The sequence below is a fragment of the Lytechinus variegatus genome, chromosome 6 (assembly GCF_018143015.1).
Source record: "Lytechinus variegatus isolate NC3 chromosome 6, Lvar_3.0, whole genome shotgun sequence".
NCBI classification, from domain to species: Eukaryota; Metazoa; Echinodermata; class Echinoidea; order Temnopleuroida; family Toxopneustidae; genus Lytechinus; species Lytechinus variegatus.
In genome coordinates this window covers 46173813-46201056 of record NC_054745.1, presented here as the reverse complement: position 1 = coordinate 46201056, position 27244 = coordinate 46173813, and the positions used below count along the sequence as shown (strand labels likewise).

The 27244-nt window shown below is 35.4% G+C and overlaps 1 protein-coding gene across 1 annotated transcript in view; it reads right to left on the bottom strand.

Annotated features, from left to right (window-relative positions):
* Positions 1-1283: 1283 nt before the first annotated feature.
* Positions 1284-27244, bottom strand: part of LOC121417541 (2-hydroxyacyl-CoA lyase 2-like) — a 44230-nt gene continuing 18269 nt past the window's right edge. The window contains exons 3-13 of the mRNA XM_041611267.1: positions 25709-25879; positions 24116-24254; positions 22391-22502; positions 21859-21959; positions 21008-21117; positions 17191-17314; positions 16583-16677; positions 12997-13151; positions 7008-7145; positions 5993-6266; positions 1284-2819 (exon numbers count right to left, since the gene is read on the bottom strand). Coding sequence (XP_041467201.1) covers positions 2634-2819; positions 5993-6266; positions 7008-7145; positions 12997-13151; positions 16583-16677; positions 17191-17314; positions 21008-21117; positions 21859-21959; positions 22391-22502; positions 24116-24254; positions 25709-25879 — 1605 coding nt within the window. The 3' untranslated portion in view covers positions 1284-2633. The remainder of the gene's footprint in view (positions 2820-5992; positions 6267-7007; positions 7146-12996; positions 13152-16582; positions 16678-17190; positions 17315-21007; positions 21118-21858; positions 21960-22390; positions 22503-24115; positions 24255-25708; positions 25880-27244) is intronic.

The window sequence follows — 27244 nt, the reverse complement described above, 5'->3', positions numbered from 1 at the left end:
GAATAACAAACATGAAACACGAAAAAAGGGGCGATTGGAAAGACGTGTTTGCAGAATCACGTACAAAAATGTTCGAATAAACGATATCGTGATTACCATCATGATTCTATGACCTCACTGTTGTGTCAGGCTACTTTCGGTTTGACTCTTGCCAAGCTCAAGGCGCTCTATATGCTCATTGTATGTACATGATTATGTACTATGCATGCATTTCTTGTCATGTTCAAGTTCTGTGTTGGACATCGCATCGTCCACTACTTTTCATTTTTTGGTCATGTCTTCAACTTCAAGCTCTAGTAAGTAACTGGACAGACAATGATCTTAGTTGTTGTTGAGTATACAGTATCAATATTAAATTGGATCTACGCTGAAATTCACTTCCGATCACCATTTTGGATAAACTAACAAGATGAATAGAAGCATATGGACCCTATATGATAGAAGTAAACAGAATGAGGCATAGACAGAATTCTGGAAGCAAAAGATTTTTCGAGAGCCGAAACACGTGCAAAAAACTTCCTCTGTCAAACTGCGCACTAGTGATGCGCACTGGATTGGCCCGAATCTGAGAAGAAACAGCATTGGAATGAAGGTCATCTAACGCTGATTCTGTGATATTGTGATTCATGTTTGTCTTTTGAATCATGATTCAAATCATGATTCTGGCTCGAGGTCGCATAAACGCGTCTACGTTTTCCTACTTTGACATACATGTACATAACATGTAGTGTCATACAAACACACTGATCAAGATATGGATAGTATATATTGGTAGACACAAAATACATTACACTCTTGCCAAAGTAGAGCAATATGGGCCAAAGATTAAATATTGCAACTAGAAACATGCCGATATTAAATAATTTTCTCGCAAAACTCAAACAATTTAGTGGTGCCCGAAATTATTTCTAATAGGACAATGACAGTGAAACAAAGCTAATTTCACATAATGACATGTATAACATAATATTTCCATATCAATGATGGATTGTACTAAAGAAGAAAGCCTACATTAATAATAACAAGTGGAACGCTACTGGCAGTCTCACTTGCATTACGCGATTCGATATAGCAGCAGTGCTGACTTTGAAAACAGCTATTGAATAATTATTCACACAACAAAACATTTATATGATAATAAAATACTATGCCCATAGACCCAAAATGACTTTTTACCATGATCATATGACCTAAAATATGTGAAAAACAATCATTCATACTTGATTACCAAACTAGATCCAAAAACTTTCTAAGATATGATGCCAATTCAACACAGCCAAAGATCATTAACCTTAAATGACCTTTGATCTTGGTCATGTGACCTGAAACACGCCCATGATATTCAGGGATACATGGTTGCTCATATGTCCAAACTTCAACTATATCCAAAAACTTTAAAAGTTATGACAATTCCACAAATACCCCCAACATGGCCGAAGTTGGTTGACCCTAAATGACTTTTGACCTTGGTCATGTGACCTGAACCTCAGGCAGGATCTTCAGTGATACACCATAACTCTCATTTATAAGTTTCATGTACAAGGTCCATATACTTTCAAAGTTATGATGACATTTCAAAACTTTAATCTTGATTAAGATTCAATGTTAACAATGCCGCATGTTTCCCAAATGAAGCACCATTGTTTGAACTATGATGAAATGCAAGGATTAGTAAGCATGATTCCTGTAGCGATGAGAAAAGCAATACAAATCCTTTAATAAATTCATGGCTAAGCTTTCTTTAATTACGCTTTAAATTTTAGATCCAGGTAATATTGTGCACTAAGAAACAGAAGTTATAAGTGCCTTTATACAAATGTTATTATCATTATTATCGGCTAATTGAACAAAGAATATATGACTGAATTTTCCACGTGAGGCAAGGAGGTTTATTGCTCATAAATATTGATTCCATTCAGGAAAACGGAGTAAATTGTTTCCTTATGAATTGGTCAGAACTCACCATGTACATTTGAATGTTTAATTTGTATGTACTTCTTACTGCAAACGCATTTTAAACAGATTGAGAAGTTCATCTGAGCTCCTTAGCTGTACACTAAGCCAGGCGCATGTTGTTAGTGCCTTGCAGGTCTGGTGTGTGTGCCTCAAGATAAAATGGATCATACTTATTCAGGGTGTATAGATCTAAGAGAAGAAATCTTAAGGCAACCGCACGCCTTACGGCTGCTCGCGATCCGATTTTGGAACAAATCCCATTTTGCTAGTATTCTGAGAATATGAATGGAACACATTTTATTACAGGTTGAAATTAATTGAAAGAATACTAATATAACCATTTTGAAAGATTGCAAGCCTTTATTTTGGAATAAAGGCCAATTAAGTTTCAAATCGTAGCCAACCGTACAACCGCTATGACATCATAACAACTAGATATCAAATTTACTTTTATTCTAAGAAAGATGATAGCATATTCACAGATTTGAACATATGTATTCGTACAATGATTTAGAACATTATACAGTAAGGTATTTCATGTCTCAATATTAGCATCAAATTATACTACGTGTTATTCTAGTCACGGACCAATCATAAGGTGTGCCTTTAAATGTATGGATGAAAGAGATATGCTGAGATTCAATTCACAAAGACGTCTAGTTGTGACCATAGACTGATTAGACCGATATAGATCCATTTCTGAAGTCGGTTTTTCCAATGAGGCAGTTGATGAGGACTGGTTTGCCTTTCTTACTGATCTCCTGAGCTTCAATCAGCTTCTGATGTATCTCATCTTTAGATTCATTTGTTAACTTGATACCTACGCCACCAATTCCTTCAACCGCCTTGTCATAGTCACAGAACTGTCAGGAAAATTATTTTCAAAAAGAGTTAAGAAAGAATAAATCATATGGAACAAGTTAGTTTGTTTGAAAACATAATACTGAAAGAATATGATAATAAAAAGTTTTAGTAAAATTGGACACACATTTGGATGTGCTATGGCAATCCTCACATTGGCAATGCAAATAAGATTTGTGATGTCACACTCTCCCCTTTAGACTCAAGTAATCTCATAAAATAAAAATACCAGATCTTGCAATAGACTAGATAAGAGACAACTGAAATAAAATAAGTACTAATAAGGGTAATTGGGAAAATGTACGGCATCAGAGATGTTGGTGACATGGGATGGTATGTAAAGCATTAAAGGGATCCAGCATCAGAGATGTTGGTGACATGGTATGTAAAGCATTAAAGGGATCCAGCATCAGAGATGTTGGTGACATGGTATGTAAAGCATTAAAGGGATCCAGCATCAGAGATGTTGGTGACATGGGATGGTATGTAAAGCATTAAAGGGATCCAGCATCAGAGATGTTGGTGACATGGGATGGTATGTAAAGTATTAAAGGGATCCAGCATCAGAGATGTTGGTGACATGGTATGTAAAGCATTAAAGGGATCCAGCATCAGAGATGTTGGTGACATGGTATGTAAAGTATTAAAGGGATCCAGCATCAGAGATGTTGGTGACATGGTATGTAAAGCATTAAAGGGATCCAGCATCAGAGATGTTGGTGACATGGTATGTAAAGTATTAAAGGGATCCAGCATCAGAGATGTTGGTGACATGGTATGTAAAGCATTAAAGGGATCCAGCATCAGAGATGTTGGTGACATGGGATGGTATGTAAAGCATTAAAGGGATCCAGCATCAGAGATGTTGGTGACATGGTATGTAAAGCATTAAAGGGATCCAGCAGCAGAGATGTTGGTGACATGGTATGTAAAGTATTAAAGGGATCCAGCATCAGAGATGTTGGTGACATGGTATGTAAAGCATTAAAGGGATCCAGCATCAGAGATGTTGGTGACATGGGATGGTATGTAAAGCATTAAAGGGATCCAGCATCAGAGATGTTGGTGACATGGGATGGTATGTAAAGTATTAAAGGGATCCAGCATCAGAGATGTTGGTGACATGGGATGGTATGTAAAGCATTAAAGGGATCCAGCATCAGAGATGTTGGTGACATGGTATGTAAAGCATTAAAGGGATCCAGCATCAGAGATGTTGGTGACATGGTATGTAAAGCATTAAAGGGATCCAGCATCAGAGATGTTGGTGACATGGGATGGTATGTAAAGCATTAAAGGGATCCAGCATCAGAGATGTTGGTGACATGGGATGGTATGTAAAGTATTAAAGGGATCCAGCATCAGAGATGTTGGTGACATGGGATGGTATGTAAAGCATTAAAGGGATCCAGCATCAGAGATGTTGGTGACATGGTATGTAAAGTATTAAAGGGATCCAGCATCAGAGATGTTGGTGACATGGTATGTAAAGCATTAAAGGGATCCAGCATCAGAGATGTTGGTGACATGGTATGTAAAGTATTAAAGGGATCCAGCATCAGAGATGTTGGTGACATGGTATGTAAAGCATTAAAGGGATCCAGCATCAGAGATGTTGGTGACATGGTATGTAAAGTATTAAAGGGATCCAGCATCAGAGATGTTGGTGACATGGTATGTAAAGCATTAAAGGGATCCAGCATCAGAGATGTTGGTGACATGGTATGTAAAGTATTAAAGGGATCCAGCATCAGAGATGTTGGTGACATGGTATGTAAAGCATTAAAGGGATCCAGCATCAGAGATGTTGGTGACATGGTATGTAAAGCATTAAAGGGATCCAGCATCAGAGATGTTGGTGACATGGTATGTAAAGCATTAAAGGGATCCAGCATCAGAGATGTTGGTGACATGGTATGTAAAGCATTAAAGGGATCCAGCATCAGAGATGTTGGTGACATGGGATGGTATGTAAAGCATTAAAGGGATCCAGCATCAGAGATGTTGGTGACATGGGATGGTATGTAAAGTATTAAAGGGATCCAGCATCAGAGATGTTGGTGACATGGGATGGTATGTAAAGCATTAAAGGGATCCAGCATCAGAGATGTTGGTGACATGGTATGTAAAGCATTAAAGGGATCCAGCAGCAGAGATGTTGGTGACATGGTATGTAAAGTATTAAAGGGATCCAGCATCAGAGATGTTGGTGACATGGTATGTAAAGCATTAAAGGGATCCAGCATCAGAGATGTTGGTGACATGGTATGTAAAGCATTAAAGGGATCCAGCATCAGAGATGTTGGTGACATGGGATGGTATGTAAAGCATTAAAGGGATCCAGCAGCAGAGATGTTGGTGACATGGGATGGTATGTAAAGCATTAAAGGGATCCAGCATCAGAGAAGAGGAGCAAACATATTGTTGAGAGGAACAATCTAAAGCAAGTTTCAGCAAAATCAGTTTTAGAATAAGCGAGTTATGGAAGTTTGAAAAGTCTTGTTGTACTTTCTATGGGGATCCTCAGATTGGCAAACATGCTTCAAAATGGCTGATTTTGTGGAAAACCCTCCATTTGTTTTGTACACATATTTTCCCCTTCATTTTAAATGTGCATACTCACATCATCTCCTCCTGGCCTTGACATATGTGGTGTAAATTATATTTTCCCAATACATATTTTATGCTCAGAATGAGGCAATATGTAATTTTAAAGATAATAGGGAAAATCTGAAAAATGGTGTATAAAACAAGTGGAGATTTGTCCACAAAACCAGCCATTTTAAAGCATGTTTGCCAATTTGAGGATCCCCATAGGAAGTATAAGACAAATGTATTTCATCCCTATTCGACACTTGTTAAGTTTAAAGAAAAATTGAAGTCATTGAAACCAGATGGATTCATGTAAAAGAGAAAAATCAAGCAAAAGACCAAGAAAGTTATGAAATTTAGAATATTGGGAACATTAAAGGAAACCAAAACCCAATATAAGAAACAATCTTATTGAAAGAGTAAAATAAGAGGAACAATTTAAAACAAGTTTCATCAAAATTAGTTGTGAAATAAGCAAGTTATGCATGCTTAAAAAAAGCATATGAACACAATGAATGAATCCCTTGAGGATAAACTTCCATTGACTGTTAAAATACTATAGTCTACAGTTCTTAGTACTTACAGCTAGATCACAGCTAACTCTTGATCCTAATATAGGGACCTGTTCCCTACAGATCTGAGTCCAACACGCATCGTTGCCAATCACTGCAATAACAGGTGTGTTATGACGGCTGTACGTGTCAAACTCAATCAAGCTATAACCTAATGATCCATCACCATAAACAATCCAGATGTTGGCATCAGGGTTGCAAAGTTTGGCACCAAGAGCAAAGCCACCACCGACGCCAAGAGTCCCAAATGCACCAGGATCTAACCACTTTAGAGGACCTCTTGGTCTGTGTAAGAAAACCAACACCAGTTATACACCAACTGAAAAAGTAAATTGACGGATTATATGCTAAAAATTAGAATAACTAATATTAAGACAAGATGTAACAACTCACTTTGCCAATTCTCTCATTTTTCACAGCTTATCAGCTGAATATTTGCTGTACAAACATTCATTTTGATTTGAACTTCTGACCGCCCAGATGGATGCCCTTCCAACACACCGGTCTTACCAAACAATTGTAATCTAAGCTCTTATCACATACAATGCACAAAAATTCATCTGGTAAGCAGTAAGAATAAATGAAACTTGCAATGTTATATTTTTCATCTGCATAGCTTTCCAATATTTCTTTGGGCTTCCAATAGTCTTTAGTACTATGGCCAATTTGAATAGAATTTCAATGTCAGCTTTTACAGAAAATTGAATACATTTGTTATAAACTAGGATAAAAAGACGATTTATTTAGGGCTTTTCTTGGTTAGCGTTTGCTATTGTGCTAGCTCCAATTACCAATGTGATGCACTTGACAGTGAGATTTAGCTAAAAAATTCAAATTAAGATTACAAATTTCTAGCAAATATGAAATGGATACACTGAACAATTTTTCAAAAATGTCAAATAAATATCAGCAGCATAATAAAATATTGCTAAACACTACCAATTAATATTAATGTATTATTGGAGCATCAGCAGTATTGCCTTAACTATTTCATCATAATCATCATCATCTCAATACATTACTAACCTTAGTATATAAGCAGCACTTCCAACAAAGTCTCCACCGTCTGCTACAATTACACTATTATCTTCCATTACATCTTCAACCTGGTATAAAACATTTAGAGGATTCAGATATCTATCTGCTTTCTCCGATGCCTTCGTTCTACAAAATAAAATTGTTGAGATTTGAGTTGGTTGAGATTAATGTAAATGAGAACCATCAGCAGTGCAAAAAATTAAAAACACAAATATTGTTGATTTTTCCATCCATTTTTTTTCAGTTTGTTTCGGAAGAATATGCAAAGATTCACTGCTCAGAATTATTATTCACATCTTGACTCCCAACATTGAAAACATAATAGCTTTAGTATGTGTCAACCATTTGTGTACAGCCCTCCATGTTTGCTTGTGAATAATACTTATGCAAGACATCAAAATAAATAAATTACTATGTGACATGATTGACCTAAGATCCAAGTGACAACTTGTTGCAATCATATCTTAGTGCAATTGCATTGCACAGTGTGTGCTTGCCTTAAAGGATGCTCTGATCTGAAGACATTTATATCTCAATAAACTGAGTAAATTTCACAAAGCAAAATGCTGAAAACTTGATCAAACTTGGATAACAAATAACAAAGTTACTGAATTTTAAAGATTTGCATTATTCCAGTGAAACAGTTCTAGGCATGTCTTGATGAATATTCATTAGATTGGCCGATGATGTCATTTGTTATACCAAGGTTTTTTACCTGACTGCTAAGAAAGCAACCAAGGGACCGACAGCTTAAGGTCCTCTCTGAGGGACCTGATAATGAGGATAAATGCCTTACCAAAGGGTACTAGCGCACCACTCGGGAATCGAACCCGGGTCACTGGAATCCGAAACCCCAGCTCTACCAAATGAGCTATTGCGCCTCCTCATGTGAAATTAGGTTTATTCAAATTCTCTCTACCAAGAACTAGAACAATTGGATTGACACTGATTGAAAGTGGGGATCAGTGTTGTAGTCAAGGCTCAAACCTCCAAGGCCAAGGCTTTAATGCCCAAGGCCAAGGCTTCAATAACCAAGGCTGAGGCCAAGGCATGGAAACCCAAGGCCTGAAAACCTCAAGGCCAAGGCCAAGGCATTTCAATTGTACAATATATGGAAAAAAAATAGACAACAATGCTTAGGCGGCATACATGACACACAGGACCAAATGTATAAAAGGTGTGAGCGAGCAAAATTTTTGACCCTTGTACATTTAAAACGAAAATAATTTCATGATAGATCATGTAGATTTAGACATAAAAATTATTGTTCTAGGCGATTCACATTGCAATAATTATTATTACCAAGGTGATCTGATCCTCGCATGCCCATTCTCAAGTTCTCAACATATGTCTTTCTCCTCTACCTGGTACAGGGGAGGCAGAATGTTTTTTTTGGGGGGGGGGTCAAAGCCAAAAATGCACTTACAAAGTCAAAATGAGAATTTTGGTGCAGTTCAGCAAAGCTTTTTAAGTGATTTCTAATTGATAAGACAGATATTTTGATTTAGGCTTTAATTTCCCGCTATAGAAAGCATAGCGAGAAAGTGGTTTTGAAAAAAAAAATCAATTTTGAAGTTGTAAAACTCGATTTTGGGTCAATTATGGTGCTAATCAATGTTAAAAGGGCATCCTTGCGAGATGTTGTAATAAGATGTAATAAGAAATGAAATTTAAATATTTCGAGCTGTTTTTGTAATCATGAAAAAGGTGTGCATCTTACTAAACAAATTAACGCGAGCACAAAACACGAGCTGAAATTTTTACTGACCACAAAAGGAAGCTGTTCTGGACTGCATTTAGTGACTCATAAATAGGATACATAACTCACCAATCAAATAATGCGAGCGCAAAGCACGAGCTCAAAAATTTGTAATATTCCGACCTAATAACTACATGTAGACATTCTAAGCATTTTTTGTGTAAATTGAATGCGAACCTTACTTAACAATAATTTATGCAAGCACAATCCAAAAATTTGTTGATTTTGAAACCTAAAATTTTGCTCTGTATGCCATACTTGGTCCCTCAATTTTTTTTTGGCTCATCATGCCATTGATGCCATAGCCCATTTGGAAATGACGAAATTGAAGTTTGTGTTCAAGTTTACCGAATCTTTTCAGAATATCATTAAGACTTAAAACATTCTTGTTGGTCAAAGAAAATAATACAAGGAAAACCTAATGGAATAGAAATCAACCTTGTTATCATTCTTTAGAGTAAGCTATTTTTAAAGTATGAAAATTGTTGTCAAAATTGCAGTCAGATCTGTCAGAATTATTCCTGTCATAAAATCACTATAATCAGTGGCGTAACGTGGGTCACGGCATTGGGGGGCACCAGCAAAAACTTGGAACTGCCTAGTGAGCTCGCAAAGCGCGCCCAGTTGCCAGGTATACTGACCTAATAGAGATATTTTTATAAGGACAGTGCCAATAAATGGACATGTATCTCACTAGTCAAATAATGCGAGCGCGAAGCGCGAGCTTAAAATTTTTGATATTCAAACCTAAAAAGGGACATTACAATCAATCTTTTGTAATTATGATACGTACCTGTCTCGCTAAATAATGCGAGCGCGAAGCGCGAACTGAAATTTTTGTAAATATTGACCCCAAACAGGAAGATTTTAAGGACTATATTTTAGGAATCTTTTATCTATTAAGATTATACACATCTCACCAGTCATTTAATGGGAGTGCCAATAAGCGCTTGCTGATTTTGTTAGAATTACATCTAAACATGCACTTAAAGCACTTGTAATCATGATTAACATACCCATCTCACTAATCAAATTTTGCGAGCGCGAAGCGCGAGCTGAAAATTTAGGAAATTCAGACCTGAAGAGGGGCATTTTAAGGCTTGTTTGTAGGAATTCAAGAAGACCTTACGTAGTTCACTAACCAAATTATGCGAGCGCGAAGCGCGAGCTGAAAATTTTTGATATTCAGATCAGAAAACAGAAAAAGGGACATTTTAAGGACTCATTCTAGGAATTGATGGAGAGCAGACATCTTTCACCAATCCACTACTGCGAACGTAAGCACGGACAGGAAATGTTTTATATTAAGACCTTAAAATGGGACAATCACTTAAAGTATTCATGAAAAAGAAGCATACTATTGTACATGTAAAAGAATAACTCGAAGTGCGAGGAAATATATTTGGTAGTTTGGTGTACATGTATATTGACTTGAAAACGGGAGGTTTTAGTATAACAGGATTATCTCGGTAAACAGACAATGGGAGAACCAGGAACAATGAAGACATATATGCCCTGAGCCAATTATGTTTCATTTATATGAAAAAAATGTTTCTTATGTAATGTAACATAACATAATTATAACATTATAATGAACATTAATGTCTTCTTTCCCGCTACGTTTCTCTTCCTTCCTCCTTTCCTCCTTTTTTTAATCAGCCGATGGGGGGGGGGCACGTGCCCCCATGCCCCCCCCCTGTAGTTACGCCACTGACTATAATCCTAATCATAATTATTATCATTATTATTGATATTGTCATTATCCTTATTAGTCATGATTACATCATATTACCAATAAATAATATTAATTTTCATCACTTCTCTTTGTTACATAATTATGTGATGATAATTGCAATTGATGGCACTGCTAAGTACACTTACTGCTTCTGCTGCTGCTGACTGGTAGTATTTAGTGTCATTAGATATACAGAACAATTGAAACATTTATAATTACTTTTATAAAACAAATGAAAGTACAAAATACAAAATGCCTTGAAAAAGCCTTGAAAATGCCTTGAAATTTCAAGGCTCAAAATCCTCAAGGCCAAGGCCAAGGCCCTCTCAAGGCCAAGGCTTGAATGTTCAAGGCCAAGGCTTTGAAAAAATAGGCCTTAAGGCGCCTTAAGGCCAAGGCCGAGCATCAAGGCACTACAACACTGGTGGGGATACAGTCAGTCGGCAAGCCCCTGTGTTAATGAGCAAATGGGCCAGATTTATCCAAGTCCTCTCGTGGCTGAATTCATGTCCCTGCAAAATCTCGTGAATTGTGAGACTTTCTTTCTCAAAGAATTTAACCACTTTCTCCTGGAGTAAAATTGATTATTTTTGTACCATTAGGAAGAGTAAATGTTACTCTTTCATATTGGTTATTTCTTTTGAATAAAATATTTTGATAAATAAGTGATTTTTTTACGAGAAAAGATGCATCAAACAGAAATTTCTTCCTCTGTTTTCACTTGCAAATTGTGCAACATTTTGTGTTTTAGGTACCAACATTATTTATATCATCAGAAAGCTCAAACTCTATACTTTCTTACAATGTCACTCTTGATATGTGGCATCTTTTAGATGGGTCAGCAGCCAGCTTTTTCCATCAAGATGCAAGACGAGATTTCTAAAATTTCTGAGTAACATAAAATCCAGAGTTCTGATTGGCTGAATAATGTTTTCACAACAACAGGCGCGGGTAATTTGAAGAGATTACCACATGGTGAGTGTGACCTTGCAGAGGCCCAGTGTGGGGAACATTGCAATTTGCCTGGGTGTGTGGTCTCTGTGACCAATCAGAGCGCAGTATCCTTGTTTTTAAGCTGCTAAATGTACTTGGCCTATGAAAAGCTGGCTGCTGACCCATCTAAGATACATCTTCTTATACAAATTACATATTAAAGCATAGATCTTCAGCTTTATTATGATCTGAAAATCATTTGTGCTCAAACAGAAATCAAGTGTGAAAACAACAACATTTGTTGTATGAAAAAAATCATTTTGTTTCATGTTTTATATCAAAAGTTTTCCTTATACTACAACATTTTTAAAGAATTCCAAACACATGACCTGAAAGAATGATTCATCTTCTTTACAAAGATACCAAAAACATGAAATTTGGTTAATATTTAGAGCAGCAATGGCAGAATAAAAAGAGGTGTTTTGGTTCGCACCAAGCTCATTAACTATGCAAAAACCCTATAGTCATGAATATCACTTGGATAAAAGAAGCTACTTTTTCAGGGCTTGCCGACTGACTGGATATGACATCATCAGCCCACCTAGCAAGTCCAGGATTTGGGAACAGAAAGGGAGCATCGGCAAATTGTAAATAGAGGGCGCGGAGATTAAAATAAAAAGGCATCCTTTCCCTGCCCCCTCCCACCCCCACCTAGATCAACCATTGAATGATAGAAACATTGTAGATAACTTCTTTATTTGTTATCTGATTTTGATGAAATTTTTAGCAGTTTGCTCTGTGATTTTTTAAAATGAATTTGGATATAAATATCTTCAGCCCAAAGCATCCTTTTAAATCTTACAATCATTTCAGGCACACTCAGATATAGCAGCCTCTCTTAATACTGAGGAAGTTAACACTAAAGGATTATTGAGTTAATACACTTTACTAAAAATACAAAAGAGTAGTGAGCAGATTTACAAATGAACTCAACTTGATGATCACTGGATATTAGTATCAAATCCAGGATAATGGATTAGATTGAGAGCACCAGTAAATAGTAAATTTGAAAATAGAGGGGGGGGGTGCAGATTAAAATAGAGGGGGTGCAGATTAAAACAAAGTGGGTTGTGCATCCTGCCCCCCCCCCCACCTGGATCAACCATTGAATGATAGAAACATTGTAGATAAAGCTGCCTCTTGATGAATAAAAGGTGTAAGATATACTACTGTTACCAGCTTGAGTAGTGAGTAAGCCCAGACAACAATTCATGAATATTCATTGTCTTACATCTTACCTTGATTTTGATTGGCCAAGGAGCAAAGGTGTCTTACTGTTACTATGGTAACTGTCAAATGAACATTTAGTAAATCCTTTTATGAAACGCTCCCCTAATCCCTGCTGTATAGAAGTTTAAAACCCTTACTTAATAATCTTGTGTGCATTCTGTATATCTAATAGCTAAAAACTTGACCAGTGTACACTTATTTCAGTGCACTTCAAAGTTTAGATACTGTTTATAGAATCTGAATATGGAAAGCATACTTACAGATTAGCTGTTTCTTTTTCTTGATCACGATCTCTGAGTGTTTGAATCCAATCTTCATTACATGTATATGAACCTAGACCTTTCTGAATCTCAACTAAATAACTGGCTGGATCACCCTGGATGGCTAGTGTGGGCTTCCAAAATAGATCAGTATTCTAGTAGAGAAATATACAACATCAGCTTGGTCAAACACCCAACAATAATATAATATTGACTGGCCTCAAGGGAACATAAAATAAATATCCCACAACAGAATCATATTGGCACAGGTCTTTAGGCAAGGGGAATGTTCACAAAGCGAGTCAATCAATCATTTCATTATAATCCACACTGTCTGCACTCAACCCAGGTTTATAGGTAAATAGGTACCGGCAGGAAATAATTCCTCAAAAAGCTGTGTCCACCTGAATCAGTAGCCTAGCTTAGCTGGGTGATAATAATAGCAGAGCCCATTGGGAGAAGTTTTCGGAACATACATGTAAGCAGGCCTCTACAAAAATTTTTTCGTCACTTGCCCTGTTGGGCAAGTGATGAAAAAATTTGCTTGCCCGATAGAAAAAACTGCTTGCCCAATTTTTTAAATAATTTTTTCATTATGACGGCACTACTCTTATTTTTATCAAGGTATACGAAAATACGAAATAACAATTGAGAAACTTGTCCGTGGGAATCAGTATAAAAGAACACACATTGAAAAGGATATTTTCAGCAACGTAGGCCTGAGTCTTTACGTTTATTTTGGAGAAAAAAAATCAATATTTTATGGCTATTTAAGGTTTTAAAAAACCCTTCAATAAAAGTTGCTAAAATTTCATATTTTGCATCTTTAAATCCATGAAATGGCTACCTGCGTAACATGTTTCCTTGGAATTGCTTTCATTTACCGTAGTTGGAAACTATAAAGAAAGCCAGTGAAAAATGTTCAGCTCTTTATTGACTCGGAAAAAAATATTTTATCATCAAAAGTGGAGTGGCTAAAATTTCACATTTTGCATCTTTAAATCCATGAAATGGTCATTTATTTTCCATATTTCCTTGATTAAAAAAAAAATTATTCTTCATCATTTTATGATGTTCCACTCGGTCAATAATTTTATCTACATGTTTTCATATGCTACTTTTTTTTCTATTTTGAGGAATACCTGTTCACTTATTAATGAATTATTAGTAACATTGTTTAATATTGTATGATTTTTAAGTAATTTTTTTCACTATGCTTAGAATCTTGGGCGTGTGTGGGTGTGTGTGTGAGTGTTTTTGTGTGGGTGTGACTGTGAGTTGAACTTTGATACAAATGAATTCAATATCTAACTTCTACTTCGCCTATTCCAGTACAATAACCAATATTCGGCCATGTAATAAAGGCCCACATACCCTAACTTTTCTTGAAGTTCTTTGAAAACGCAGACTTCTACGAAAATTGCATTTCTCTATGGGGGAGTCTAAATTTGGTGAGAATGTATTCATTAATAACTTAAATATACATGACAATGAAGAAATCATCAAATTTTAATGGAAGTTTTGAATAATATACCCGAAATATAGACTCTGTCTGAAACAGAAAATCACCATCATTGAGGCCTTTACTGAGCGAATTGTCCCCCAGAGCTCTGGCAGAGAGACAGAGCTCAGACTAGCTAGCTAGTATGCGCACGTGTGTGAGCCTCCCGCCGGCCTTGTAAATAGATGGAGCTTTGTTTGATGATTTGTTGTCTGATATTTACCTCATCCCCTCAAAAAGGGAAACAAATGAATTTTAAGTTATAATTAACAAATACGGCAAGTTATTTTGGATGTTAAATAGGCCGTTTTGAAAAGCAAAGCCGAATGACATGACAACTCACCAATGCGAGGTTACTAGACTGTGATTTATTTCCTGTGTAATTCTAATTATTTTATCACAGAATTGTGATATCGGAAGGGGGGAAATGTGCATTAGAAATTGCACATGGTGGTAGTCATAATGGACCCCTATACTACATTCAACTGTTTCCCGGCCATTGCGTTGATTTTTTTTCATACCTGGTACCATGTATGGAAATACGTGGTACAGAAAAAATAACGCAATTTCGGAATTTGAAACTGCGCTACTCGCTATTTTTTAAGGCTGATTCATGATTTTGAGTGTGGATTTTGGATGATTTATGGAAAAACGAGGTACGGTACAGAAAAAAAAGACGCAACAACCACTTGCCCGATCGGGCAATTGACTTTGAGAGGTGCTTGCCCGCACGTCATTTTCACTTGCCCCGGGCAAGCGGGTTTGTCGCACCCTGATGTAAGTGGCTACCCTAGGTAAATATACCATTATTATCAATCCAAATCAGGCAAATTCATGAAAATTGAGATATCCTTAAACAATAGGCTACGATAAAATTATGTAATAGATTGTTGGTGAATGGAATAATAAAGATGTGAATCTATTTGTATGGGTATTCATATGTCAAGATGCAAGACCCAAGGAAATACAAAGGTATGTTTGTGCAATATCTCTGTATGCAGAGTCTTTATAGACCAAGCAAAGTAGAAATATTATACCCCACTTATTAAAACATTCATGAAAATCAGGAAATATAGATCAGATGTCTGATAGGGATGTGTATTAATAAGGAAAGTCTCCTACCATTATAGTAATCCATTTGAATCAAATTCATATTATTTTTACCACAATTATACTGAGATCACACTACTGTATAAGCTGTTATTTTCGCGGGGGTTTTATTTTCGCGGATTTCGTGAATTGCCCATTGGCCGCAAAATTTAACAACACGCGAAAATATTGACACATTTCATAGTCAGTGTCAATATCCCCAACAGCAAAGCTTTGCTATTGAAAACATCCTGTGTAGTGAGTAACTAAAGATATGCTCCTCTACATGTACAAAAAATAAGGCTTAGAAGTAAAGTTAGTGATTCAAAAAGTTAGCATGAATTTCACTTTTTTAATTTCTCAAACAAAATCAGAGCCTGAACTATTTTCTTACATTATTTTATCAATATTTATTCACATCACTGTAATATCAAAATATATTTTCCATGAAATAATTTGATTTTATTGTCATCTGATTGTCTCTATACACACGTATGGCAGCTATTTGCATGCTCATTAAGTACCATAAGTCACATGAACAGAGCTTTTGCAGGTGAAGATTCTGTTCACAAAATTCCACATTTTTGCACATTTACCAACTTTTTGAAAATGAATCGAACAAAGCAAAAATTACAAAGATTGCTTAACCCTATAGATTACAGATCAAACTGGCATGATGAATTTTCAGATCTAAAGGTTAAAAAAGTGAGATTTAAGCCACCTTTTCCCCCAATTTGTAACTGTTTTTACAGGGACATATTTATGTACAAAAGACACATCAACATGAGGACTTTGAGGAGTGCAGAATTGCACATGATTTGCACTAGAATTTAACAACCTGCAAAAATATTGGGAACCCCCGCAATTCGCAAAAAATTCTGTACACAAAAATAACAGCTTGTACAGTATTAAACAACAGACTATGTATTTGCAATGTTTGGTTAGTAAATGTGTGTGATTAGTAGCTATTTGATATAAGAAAGGAAAGGGAGAAACCTTGTAAAGTTGTTCCTTGTTACGATTGATAGCAATGATCTTTGATTTCCTGCTTAATGATCGGCCATAATTCAGACGGAAATCACACACAGATCCTTCAAAGAAAAAAAGAAAAGATTTCGTAAAAATTTGTAATTACTAACAAAAGTAATAACACATATAAATACTTTGCATATATAATACTTAAAAGTTACTGAAGTCTCTTAAGCACTACAATAATGCAACAGTATTACCCTGGCTTTATCCCATTTCCAGAACACCGATTTATTCAAAATCATAGCTTTTTTCCAACCAAATACTGATTCAATTTTTATTGACACTTGGAGAGTACACCACACCCCCCCCTCCAATTCAATGTTTATAATTCAGGATTATACCAACTTCAACCCTAAACTCAGTTTTTATATTTTGTAATATTACTAACCGGCCAAGATAACAACATCATAGCTTTTTTCCAAGCAAATACTAATTCAATTTTTATTGACATTTAGAGAGTACACCACTATCCCCCCCCAAAAAAAAAAGAGAACCCAATTCAATGTTAATAATTCAAGGGTATACCAACTTCAACCCTACACACAGTTTCTAAATTTTTTAATATTACTAACCAGCCAAGATGACAACATCCGCCTCCTTGAGGGCGTCCTTTCTACGTTGTCGAATATGAAGCGGACTATTCCTTCCCAGCATGCCCCTGGCCATACCAGCTAAGAAACATGGGATACCAATGGCCTATATAAAGGCAACAGAAAGCATTTCACAAGATAAGCAAACAGACAAATATTTAGCAATCTCAATGATTAAAGGTCAAGTCCAGCCAAGAAAAATTTTGATTTGAATAAATAGAGAAAAATCAAACAAACATGACGCTGAAAATTTCATCAAAATTGGATGTAAAATAAAAAAGTTACCCCCAGTATGGCATTTGGAAGTTTCGCTTATTTTCACAAAATAGTTATATGCAAAAATTTAGTCACATGCAAAAGAGAGAATCGAAAATGTAAATCACTCAATATTTCTTTGGTTTTTTATTGTTTGAATTATACAATATTTCATTTATTACATATTTGACAATAAGGACCAACTTGACTGAACCATATAGTATTAAACAATGCTAATTCCACATGTTCAGGAAGGAATTAATTGTTGTTTCCATGGACAATGAGGAGAAAATTAGAATATTTAATATAATAAAATACAAAAGAAATAGTGAGTGGATGATGTCATCAGTCTCCTCATATGCATACCGACCAGGATGTGCATATATCTGTTTTGTGAAATTAAACAAAACTTTAAATGTCATAACTTTCTTTAATATTTTACATCCAATATTAATGAAATGGTCAGTATTATGCTTGTAAGATTTTTCTCTTTTCATTCAAATAAACTTTTTGTTGGGATTGATTTTTATGCACTCTAAAACCTTTCCTATGAACATTGATGCATTATATCCCACATGAAATCAGAATTAGAGTATTACTAGTCAATATAAATTTAGTTTTAGCAACTCTTATGAGTACAATTGAGGATACAATCTTAAGATTAGTCATGACTAAATTCATAAGACATCGTTCCTTCTCTTCATTTTCCTCATACATGGAAGGGTTCAAAGAAAACAAAATGAAACACAGCCATGTTCTAATGCATTTATATTATATTGGATGGCTCAGAATGGAATACCAGAAATATTCCAAGATTTCGGGAAAATATTTTATGAATCGCAGATGAGTGGAATATTGGTCCTAACGAGTGGAATATTTCTGGTATTTCATGAAATAAAGCCATCCAATATAAGAGGGAGCAATTTGATTTAAAGAGTCATATCACTTATCACATTATGCCATTTTTACTTCATACTTAGGATCAAGTTTAGTAGTGACATGCGACTTGCACATAGTTCATTATGTCATTGAGGGTAGTTGTGCTCTATGCTGTGCATCGCATTGCTTTCATTGTTGTACACGTTGTAATCACGCATTCGCGCATGCGCCATAAACTGTTGAATAACCTTTTATATTTGATAGCAAATTTTGTACACCGGCCTATGGGATATTCGTCAGATTTCGGTCCTTTTTAGGTATATGCTCTGATACCGCACGGGCAATTGATGCAGACCAAAATATGCATTTTAATGCATCGCTAAAACACTCTAAATCAGTGCTTCTCAACCTTTTCTTACTCGAGGACCACTTTGACTCTCAGATTTTTTTCGAGGCCCACCTCCCAAACTTTAAGAAAAGAAAATATGAATACTTGTCTCGACTCAAAGATCGTCTCGACAATTATAAAGAGCATAATTAGTTCGTATCTTGATGATCTTCTGCTGCAGTAGCGTAATGAGCAAAAAAAAATAAAATTGTATCGTGTACAATTAATAAAATGTTGCGTGCGAGCATGGCGAGCAAGCAAAGGTTTCGACATTTTAATTACAAAAATACAAGTTTATGATAGATTTTGACACAATATTTGAAAAATAATATCATATTTCACCCTTATCCCTTTTCTTTTCTTTCCTTTTACTTTTCATTTGTTACTTGCTCATGAAATATCTGGGGCCAAGAGCCCCCCCCTCCATCTGGACGCAAATGTTCCTTTGTGAATAATATCCAGACTTTCCTCTCGAAACACTCTTTTGGCTTTCCTGCACTCTTCGGATGTTTTGTGTTTAGGTTTCTCTGAAGCTCTGACGGTATAAGCATCTTATTGGACAATCACTTCAGCACATTCGAAACACATTGATTTTGGTTTTGAATCACTGTGCAGTTATGATAAATCCAAATTTCATGTATTCAGGGTCATAATTTTTCGCAGTTACCTTCTGAGACTTTTCAACAGTAGATCAGTGTTTCCCCCCCTCACCCTTTCCGTCCATTTTGATAAAGTATGTTTCTTGAAATTTGAACATGAAGCTCTTAAGCACATTCGAAACAATCAGTTTGAGAAATAAATACATTTGCAAAGGCCCGGTGAATGGGCGATAATAAACTACATACACAATATGCATGCACTTGAGGCTTGGGCCCCGTTTTACAAAGAGCTACGATTGAGCCGATCATCGTAACTCTATGGAAATCCATCAGCGTCATAATTTTTTTCTACAGGAAATTTGCAAAATGTCCTTTGTAATCAAAGGAGAACACTCCAAATTGTCAAGAAATCAATGAATTTATCGATATGGATTCATGTTTAGAATTTTGTTTGAACAAACATGCATTTCATTTGTTGACTTTGCTGGCTTTCCATAGTTGTGATTGATTGGATCAATCATATCTCTTTTTACAACGGGGCCCTGAGGTTCACATCAAAATTAGATCGAAACCATCATACAATGAATGTGTATATATGTAGGCTATATCACAACATGCTACCTCTAGGAGTGCATTTAGCTCTGTTTGACCCATCACGGAGACCGATCAAACCTATATACCATTTTCGGACATTAAATAGAACATGTTAAATATACTAGAATTTTCCTCCTATTTTTTTTTCTTCTCTGGAGCTTCTCGTTGCCCGTTTGAGAAGCGCTGCTCTAAATAGATGATAATGTAAAATATTGCACGAAAGCCCCATCCTTTTCAATCCTTCTCTCAATATTCTACAGGGGGATATGAAGCCAATTTTCATTGGTGAAAATCTTTGGATAAAGTGGATGGGCAAGTGTTTCTCACAAATAAGTTTGCATGCTTCATTCATAATAATACATGTTTGAAGTTTATGAGTTAAATTATTGTGTGCAGAAGATGACCGAGATCATTAGAGAGTGGAAGGGGAAAGCCACCAATCAGTTCATAATGCCTTAAAATGATCAGTTACTCTTACCTCTAAAGCTGCCCTAAGCTTGTCTACAGGTAAAGGCGGTAGTGTTGATTGACTACCAAGTAATATCAGTAACTCTTACCTCTAAAGCTGCCCTAAGCTTGTCTACAGGTAAAGGCGGTAGTGTTGATTGACTACCAAGTAATATCAGTAAAGCTGCCCTAAGCTTGTCTACATGTAAAGGTGGTAGTGTTGATTGACTACCAAGTAATATCAGTAAAGCTGCCCTAAGCTTGTCTACATGTAAAGGCGGTAGTGTTGATTGACTACCAAGTAATATCAGTAACTCTTACCTCTAAAGCTGCCCTAAGCTTGTCTACATGTAAAGGTGGTAGTGTTGATTGACTACCAAGTAATATCAGTAACTCTTACCTCTAAAGCTGCCCTAAGCTTGTCTACATGTAAAGGCGGTAGTGTTGATTGACTACCAAGTAATATCAGTGACTCTTACCTCTAAAGCTGCCCTAAGCTTGTCTACATGTAAAGGCGGTAGTGTTGATTGACTACCAAGTAATATCAGTAACTCTTACCTCTAAAGCTGCCCTAAGCTTGTCTACAGGTAAAGGCGGTAGTGTTGATTGACTACCAAGTAATATCAGTAACTCTTACCTCTAAAGCTGCCCTAAGCTTGTCTGCAGGTAAAGGCGGTAGTGTTGATTGACTACCAAGTAATATCACAGGTTTCTTGGCTCTGCTAATAATCTCAATACCCTGTTGAACTATAAACAAACAAAAACATAGAAATAAATGTTCATTATGTTAGACAAGCCAGCTATTCAAGGAAAGACAGATTCATCCCACTTCAATTCAGCACCAAAGCATACCTACATCATATTCTGACAAAAACTATGTCTGGACCAACCACATTACAGTAGAAACAAAAATAACAAGATGGATTCACAACTGCATGGAGTAAAAAAAAACTTCTCCCACTGCCAGATGAAGAATAAATTACACAACTATATGGCCTTGTGACTCAACCAAGTTTGAATTTGAACCATCAAACAGCTTTTCATCAAATCATTTTTCAACAAACTTGCTCAGTTTGTTTGATGGTTTGTTGGTATGTTTGTTATTTTGCTTTTGTTTTTTATTGATTCATTGTGTACATAAGTCAGCACCTGTACGGCTTGAAACACTCGTATAAGGCTTCCTATAAATCATGTTTGTATTATTTTGTAGTAACGTAATATTTTCAGGTATACATGACCTCCGTGACCTTTGACTAAATGACCCCCAAAATCTATTCGTATCAAAGTCCGGTACATAACTGAATTTTCCAGTTGATCCCTTCAATAGTCTTAAAGTTATTTCAGTGTACATTTTATGTAATGACCTTGTGACATACGACCTTTGATAAAAAGAAACCAAAATCTTATCAAATCATCTTCACTCCCTTATGAATACATGGGCCAAGTTTAAAGTAGAGCCCTCAAATACTTCTTTAGTTATCTACTTACCTTGAAGGGGTGTGGCTAGAGGCTGATTTACAGGCAAGGGGGAGGGGTCTCGTTTGTCAAAGGCTCCAGCAAAGATATTATTAACAAATGTCATGATGTACCTAAAAAAAGAGAACTTGTCATGGTAAAAATTAATGTAAAAATTTTACATGTACTTGCGAGCATGTTAACATGGTGAAAATATCATGGTTGACAACAGTCTCAGCATTTCATGAAACATTTGGCATTTAGACAAAGCCGCTCTGATGTGATGTTTATACATGTATAATCATTATTATTATTCATTCGACCAATATAAGGTGAGATAAAACCAGCTTGACTCAAGCTTTAAACTGAGACTGATAATGAGTAGCTTAACCAGTTTACAATGTTATTAACCAAGACTTAAACTGAGACTAATAATGAGTAACTTACCAGTTTACAATGTTATATCAACCAAGCCTTAAACTGAGACTGATAATGTGTACATGTAACTTACCAGTTTAAAATTTTATTAAACAAGACAAACTGAGACTGATAATGAGTAACTTACCAGTTTACAATGTTATTAACAAAGCCGGATTGTTTGCCTTTCGCTGCTACTTCTCTCAAAACTAGTTCATAACTATAAAGAACATCAATAGGCAACTCAATGAAAACTGGCCCTGTAAAACAAATTAGAAATGCAGAAACTATTAACAGAGTAACAATCAGATTTAATATTAAGGACATGCACACTTGACATTCATGTACCTGTACATATTCTGATCTACATGTACCTGATGATACTGTGTATACATTTATTCTAAGCTAGTGTAAAGCTACTATGCTAATGGTGAGATGTTGATAGACAATAGCATTGGTAGGGTAGAAACTTGACATTAACAGATATTGGTAGCACCCTCCATGGAGTATTGAGATGCATTACAGAATGAAGAGAGTGAGGATCAAACAACAATCATTAATATCAGGTAAGTGATGGAGAAAGCTGTAATCAATGTGGAGGCTGAAGCTAAATATGGTAGGGGAAGGCGGGGTAAGTTGAGCCATTATTTTGTTTTTTGCATGTTAGGACTGATATGGCTAATAATCTTGTACAAGTACCTTGGAAACATTTTTTTACCAATATTTCTATGCCCACACTGAAAGGCAACGTCAATTTGACAAAATAGAAGTCAAATGGATCAACTTGCCCTACTAATGGGGTAAGTTGAGCCAGCTTCTGGGCTAAGTTGAGCCACAAAAAAAAATGTAAAAAGGCTATGGGGCAAGAACCAGCATAACTTTCATTTTAAAAGTATTTTCACTTGGTAGTTCTCTACAACTACTAAAACGAGTTCTGTCTTGTGACGTTCTTTCTGCCTGCACATCAATTGTTTTTTAAGATGTGTTTGTTTTTATTACCATATGAATAACCATGGTTCAACTTGCTCCATGTTAGCTAGCTCAACCTACATGTACCCTTGTTAGTCAAAACATGCACGCATCCATATATTACTTATTCACTTATCATGTAAAAGACTGAAATGAGGAGCCATACCTGGACTATTGTCATCTCATGTCCTTTAAAGATGCATAATGTGGATAAAATGCACTTATCTGTTTTACATTCATACTTTTTGGCTAAAATTTTTTTTTTTCCTCTGAAAAACTATTTTCTGTTTCAATGTTGAAAACAATGTGGAGTTAGATGTTATGCAATGGGTCATCAATATAATCACCATCAAAATGTCTGACCTTTAATTCAAACTGGCCTGGGAGTAGTGGCTCAACTTACCCCACCTTCCCCTACAGAGGTAATACATGTAGGTCTAATGCAGCAAGACTAAGATCTGTTCTTTCTTGTCTTGCTTCTGTTGATTTTTTTTACTGTGTTTACGTGATATTTTTTTTTATTCCTTAAAATGTAATACAATCTTAGATAAGAAAATCCTGACTATTAAAAGTAAGATGAAATCTCTGCAACAACTGAATGAAGTCTCAAACTAATCAATTTCATTAGCATAACAATATTCATTCATAGCAGAGATATTAGCAGCAGCTCCTTCAAAATCACAAAGAGGAGTTGAAGGATATGACTACAGCTGTTAAGGCCTGTATTCTGAAGTCTAGTTTTAATAACTTTATACATGTAGGTCACAGGAAGCCAAATGTTTCCTGCATTCAAAGTGCTCTTTCATGCTTCAAGAACAAAAAATAAAATTAATTCAATTATTATTCCCAGTTATAAATGATCTGAGTGAGCTGATAAAATGAACCAGAGTAAAAGCCAACATACCTGGTGTACCTGACTGTGCTACCTGTATTGCTCTTCTCATAGCTGGTATGATATCTCTAATCTGTGATATTGAAATACATATCTTGCATAGTGGTTTAAACAATGCCATTTGGTCAATATCTTGGAGTGCTCCACGACCCTATAAAAGAATAAAATAGTGTATACAGAAATTATTAATACAGCATGTCATAGGAGCAAATACTTCAAATTAAAATACCTATCATAAAATCTATTCAATGATGAAACAGAAATGTATAGCCTTACTTGTAAATTGTGATGTCATGCATACATGATTATGAAAGGTTAGTAACTTTACCTGATTATTAAGAGGGCATGAATGCTTGTTCATGAAACAAACAACCCCCTGAACATATTTTTGTGATAAACGTGTAACATGACATGTTCACACTCCAATATTTCAAGACCTTCAAGTCTCATGCAATTTTCAAGACCAAATCACAAACATGGGACGAACATGGGAATACGCTCCAAATTTCACAACATTTTGCAGGTGCACGTCAGACCAAACTAGCACAAAAACATGATTTTATGCACAGATCTTTTAATTAGTACGTAGACCCGAAAGATAAATTTATCATTTTTTAATTTTAATGATTAAAATCAATTGATCTCAAACTCAAGCAAAATAGTCCAAATTAATTTCATTAAGTCTTGCTATATTTCATAACACTTTTTTCAAATTCTGAAAGAGGGTGTAACATCCAAACTGATGCTGATTTGAGGATCAAAAACAAATTTATAAAAATAATAAAATATTCTTTAAATATTTGATTAAGTTTAATCTATGATTTCAATCAATGTTAAACTGCCATTCAAGACTGTAATGACGGCACAAACACGGGCATTCGCTGGTCTAGATTATAGGCTAGTGTTGGTACTGAAATCGTAATACGGTATAAGATTTACCCCCCCAAAAAAACAAAAAAAATCAATAAATAAATGAATAAAATAATCTAAAAAAATAGAAATGATAACTCCTACATGTACTAGATTCATCAGAATAGCAACTGCATGATAAGTTTGGTGATACATTGATCACTTGGTCTTGGTCAACACTGAAAGTTCAAAGATCAAATCATCAATTGTATTTAATCCATTCTCTATCTTACAAACAGAACACAGTCAGATTGTATAATAACCTTTGAACGATACTCAGTATTCAATGCTTCTAACCATCACCTAAAACCAATATGAACAAATAATATTGAAATCTCTTTTTAGATCAGTAGGTTTATCAATGAGCTCTTTATAATGAATTCAAATGAAGAAGTTTGCCATGATGCAAAGTATAAAGTTCTATGAAGATTTAGCACATCCATAGAATCAGTGAATATCATAGTATTTTGATGTCATATGGCTACAAATCATTTTTTCTTGACATTAAGAATACATGTACATCCCTCCCTGATCTCTAACATTACCCACTTTAGAAAAAAGCATTTCTTCATTAGTAAGGTTTTTGTGCAAGCATCAAATTTTTGAATAATTCATTGACGTATTTATCACTAGCTTTATTTATTTTTTTGATAGCATTCACCCCTGCTAAGAAGAACGAATTCACCCATAACTCACCTTTAATAATGTACCTGCGGCTCCTCCCATTAAGATAAGAGGGGATTCTGCCATCTGTGCATTCTTGACTGCTGTGATAGTATTAGTAAGACCTGGTCCTGCTGTAACAATAGCAGCTCCAATCACCCCAGATAGTCTAGCTACAGCATCAGCTGCAAACACTGCTGTCGCCTAAACATACAGGTAGTATTAGAAGGGCACTACAACATGTATGTATACAGTGCATCCCAGAAAAAAGGAAACTGGGATTCCCATGTTTTTATTCTTCAAAGACAAATGATTTATGATATCATTTACATTTATAATTCAATCATTTCTATTTATTTTGATACCTAATGAGACTGAGCAAGATGAGTTTGAAATTTTAATGTCAAAACCAGGTTGCGCTGAACAATTAGACAAGACTGGTTTGTGATACAATCATGATTATTCAACGATTGGCTCATTAGCATTTCTTTTGTATGCTTTAAGATTTTCTCACTGATCACTGAAAAGAGAGTGAATTCAGATTCACACATGAGTTTCTACGCAAATCGCTTGTGAAATGACTCAATATATATTGTTTATATCTGCCATGCGTGAACAATTTGCTAAGCTGCTGGTTTAAATTAGAGACGAGATTCTAATCTTGCCATGTGTATCAAATTTATAGTAAAAGCATGTTTCATATTTGTGAAATCTATCTCTAACTATCACATCAATGATGTGGAGCTCATCCGAAGCTCTCGCAACAAAATTTAACACAATTTTAATTTCAGCCCAGTTGACACTGTAGAGAATTATATTGGTGACATAGAATTGAAATTGATGAAGAAATTACATACATGTAGAAACATATTTTGTGATCTATGAATAAATTTCATCTGAATCAAATAATTTTCTAGTAATTTTTTTTCTAAAATCTGTGTAGAACCTTGGTGAACCTCATGTAGCTCTCATGGTACAAAAATAATCAAAATCAATCAACAAATAAATTTGTATTTTTTGTGAGGTTTGAAAATATATGAATAACTTAGCATATTCAATGAGTTTCAAAATTCTGTGTTGAAATTTTGTATTGACACCACCTAGAGCTATCATATAAATTGAACCTCATGCAGCTATACCATATGGAAGAAAAACAAGGCATAAGCAATTTTGTGTCTCGCCCACTTATGAAAATAACCAAAAATATCTTGATTTGCGAGGGCAAGCAACAGAATTGTATCAAAACAAAATCGGTCAACAAAGAAGCATTTTTTATGAATTTTTAACAATGTGCATAATTTACATGTAGCATATTTATGGAGTTTCAAAATTCGGTGTTGAAGTTTTGAATCCCCCACCTAGTGCTATCATATGAAGCAAACAGAATTGAAATCAGATTTGAAATGGTGAAGAAGCATTTTGAAATTGTGGACAGATGACGGACACCACGCCACGGCATAAGCTCAACTGGCCCTTCAGGCCGTATGAGCTAAAAACGGGTTTCCTTTTTTGTGGGACGCACTGAATACTTTCAAGATTAATTAATTTTTTCATGTTATTAATAGTTTA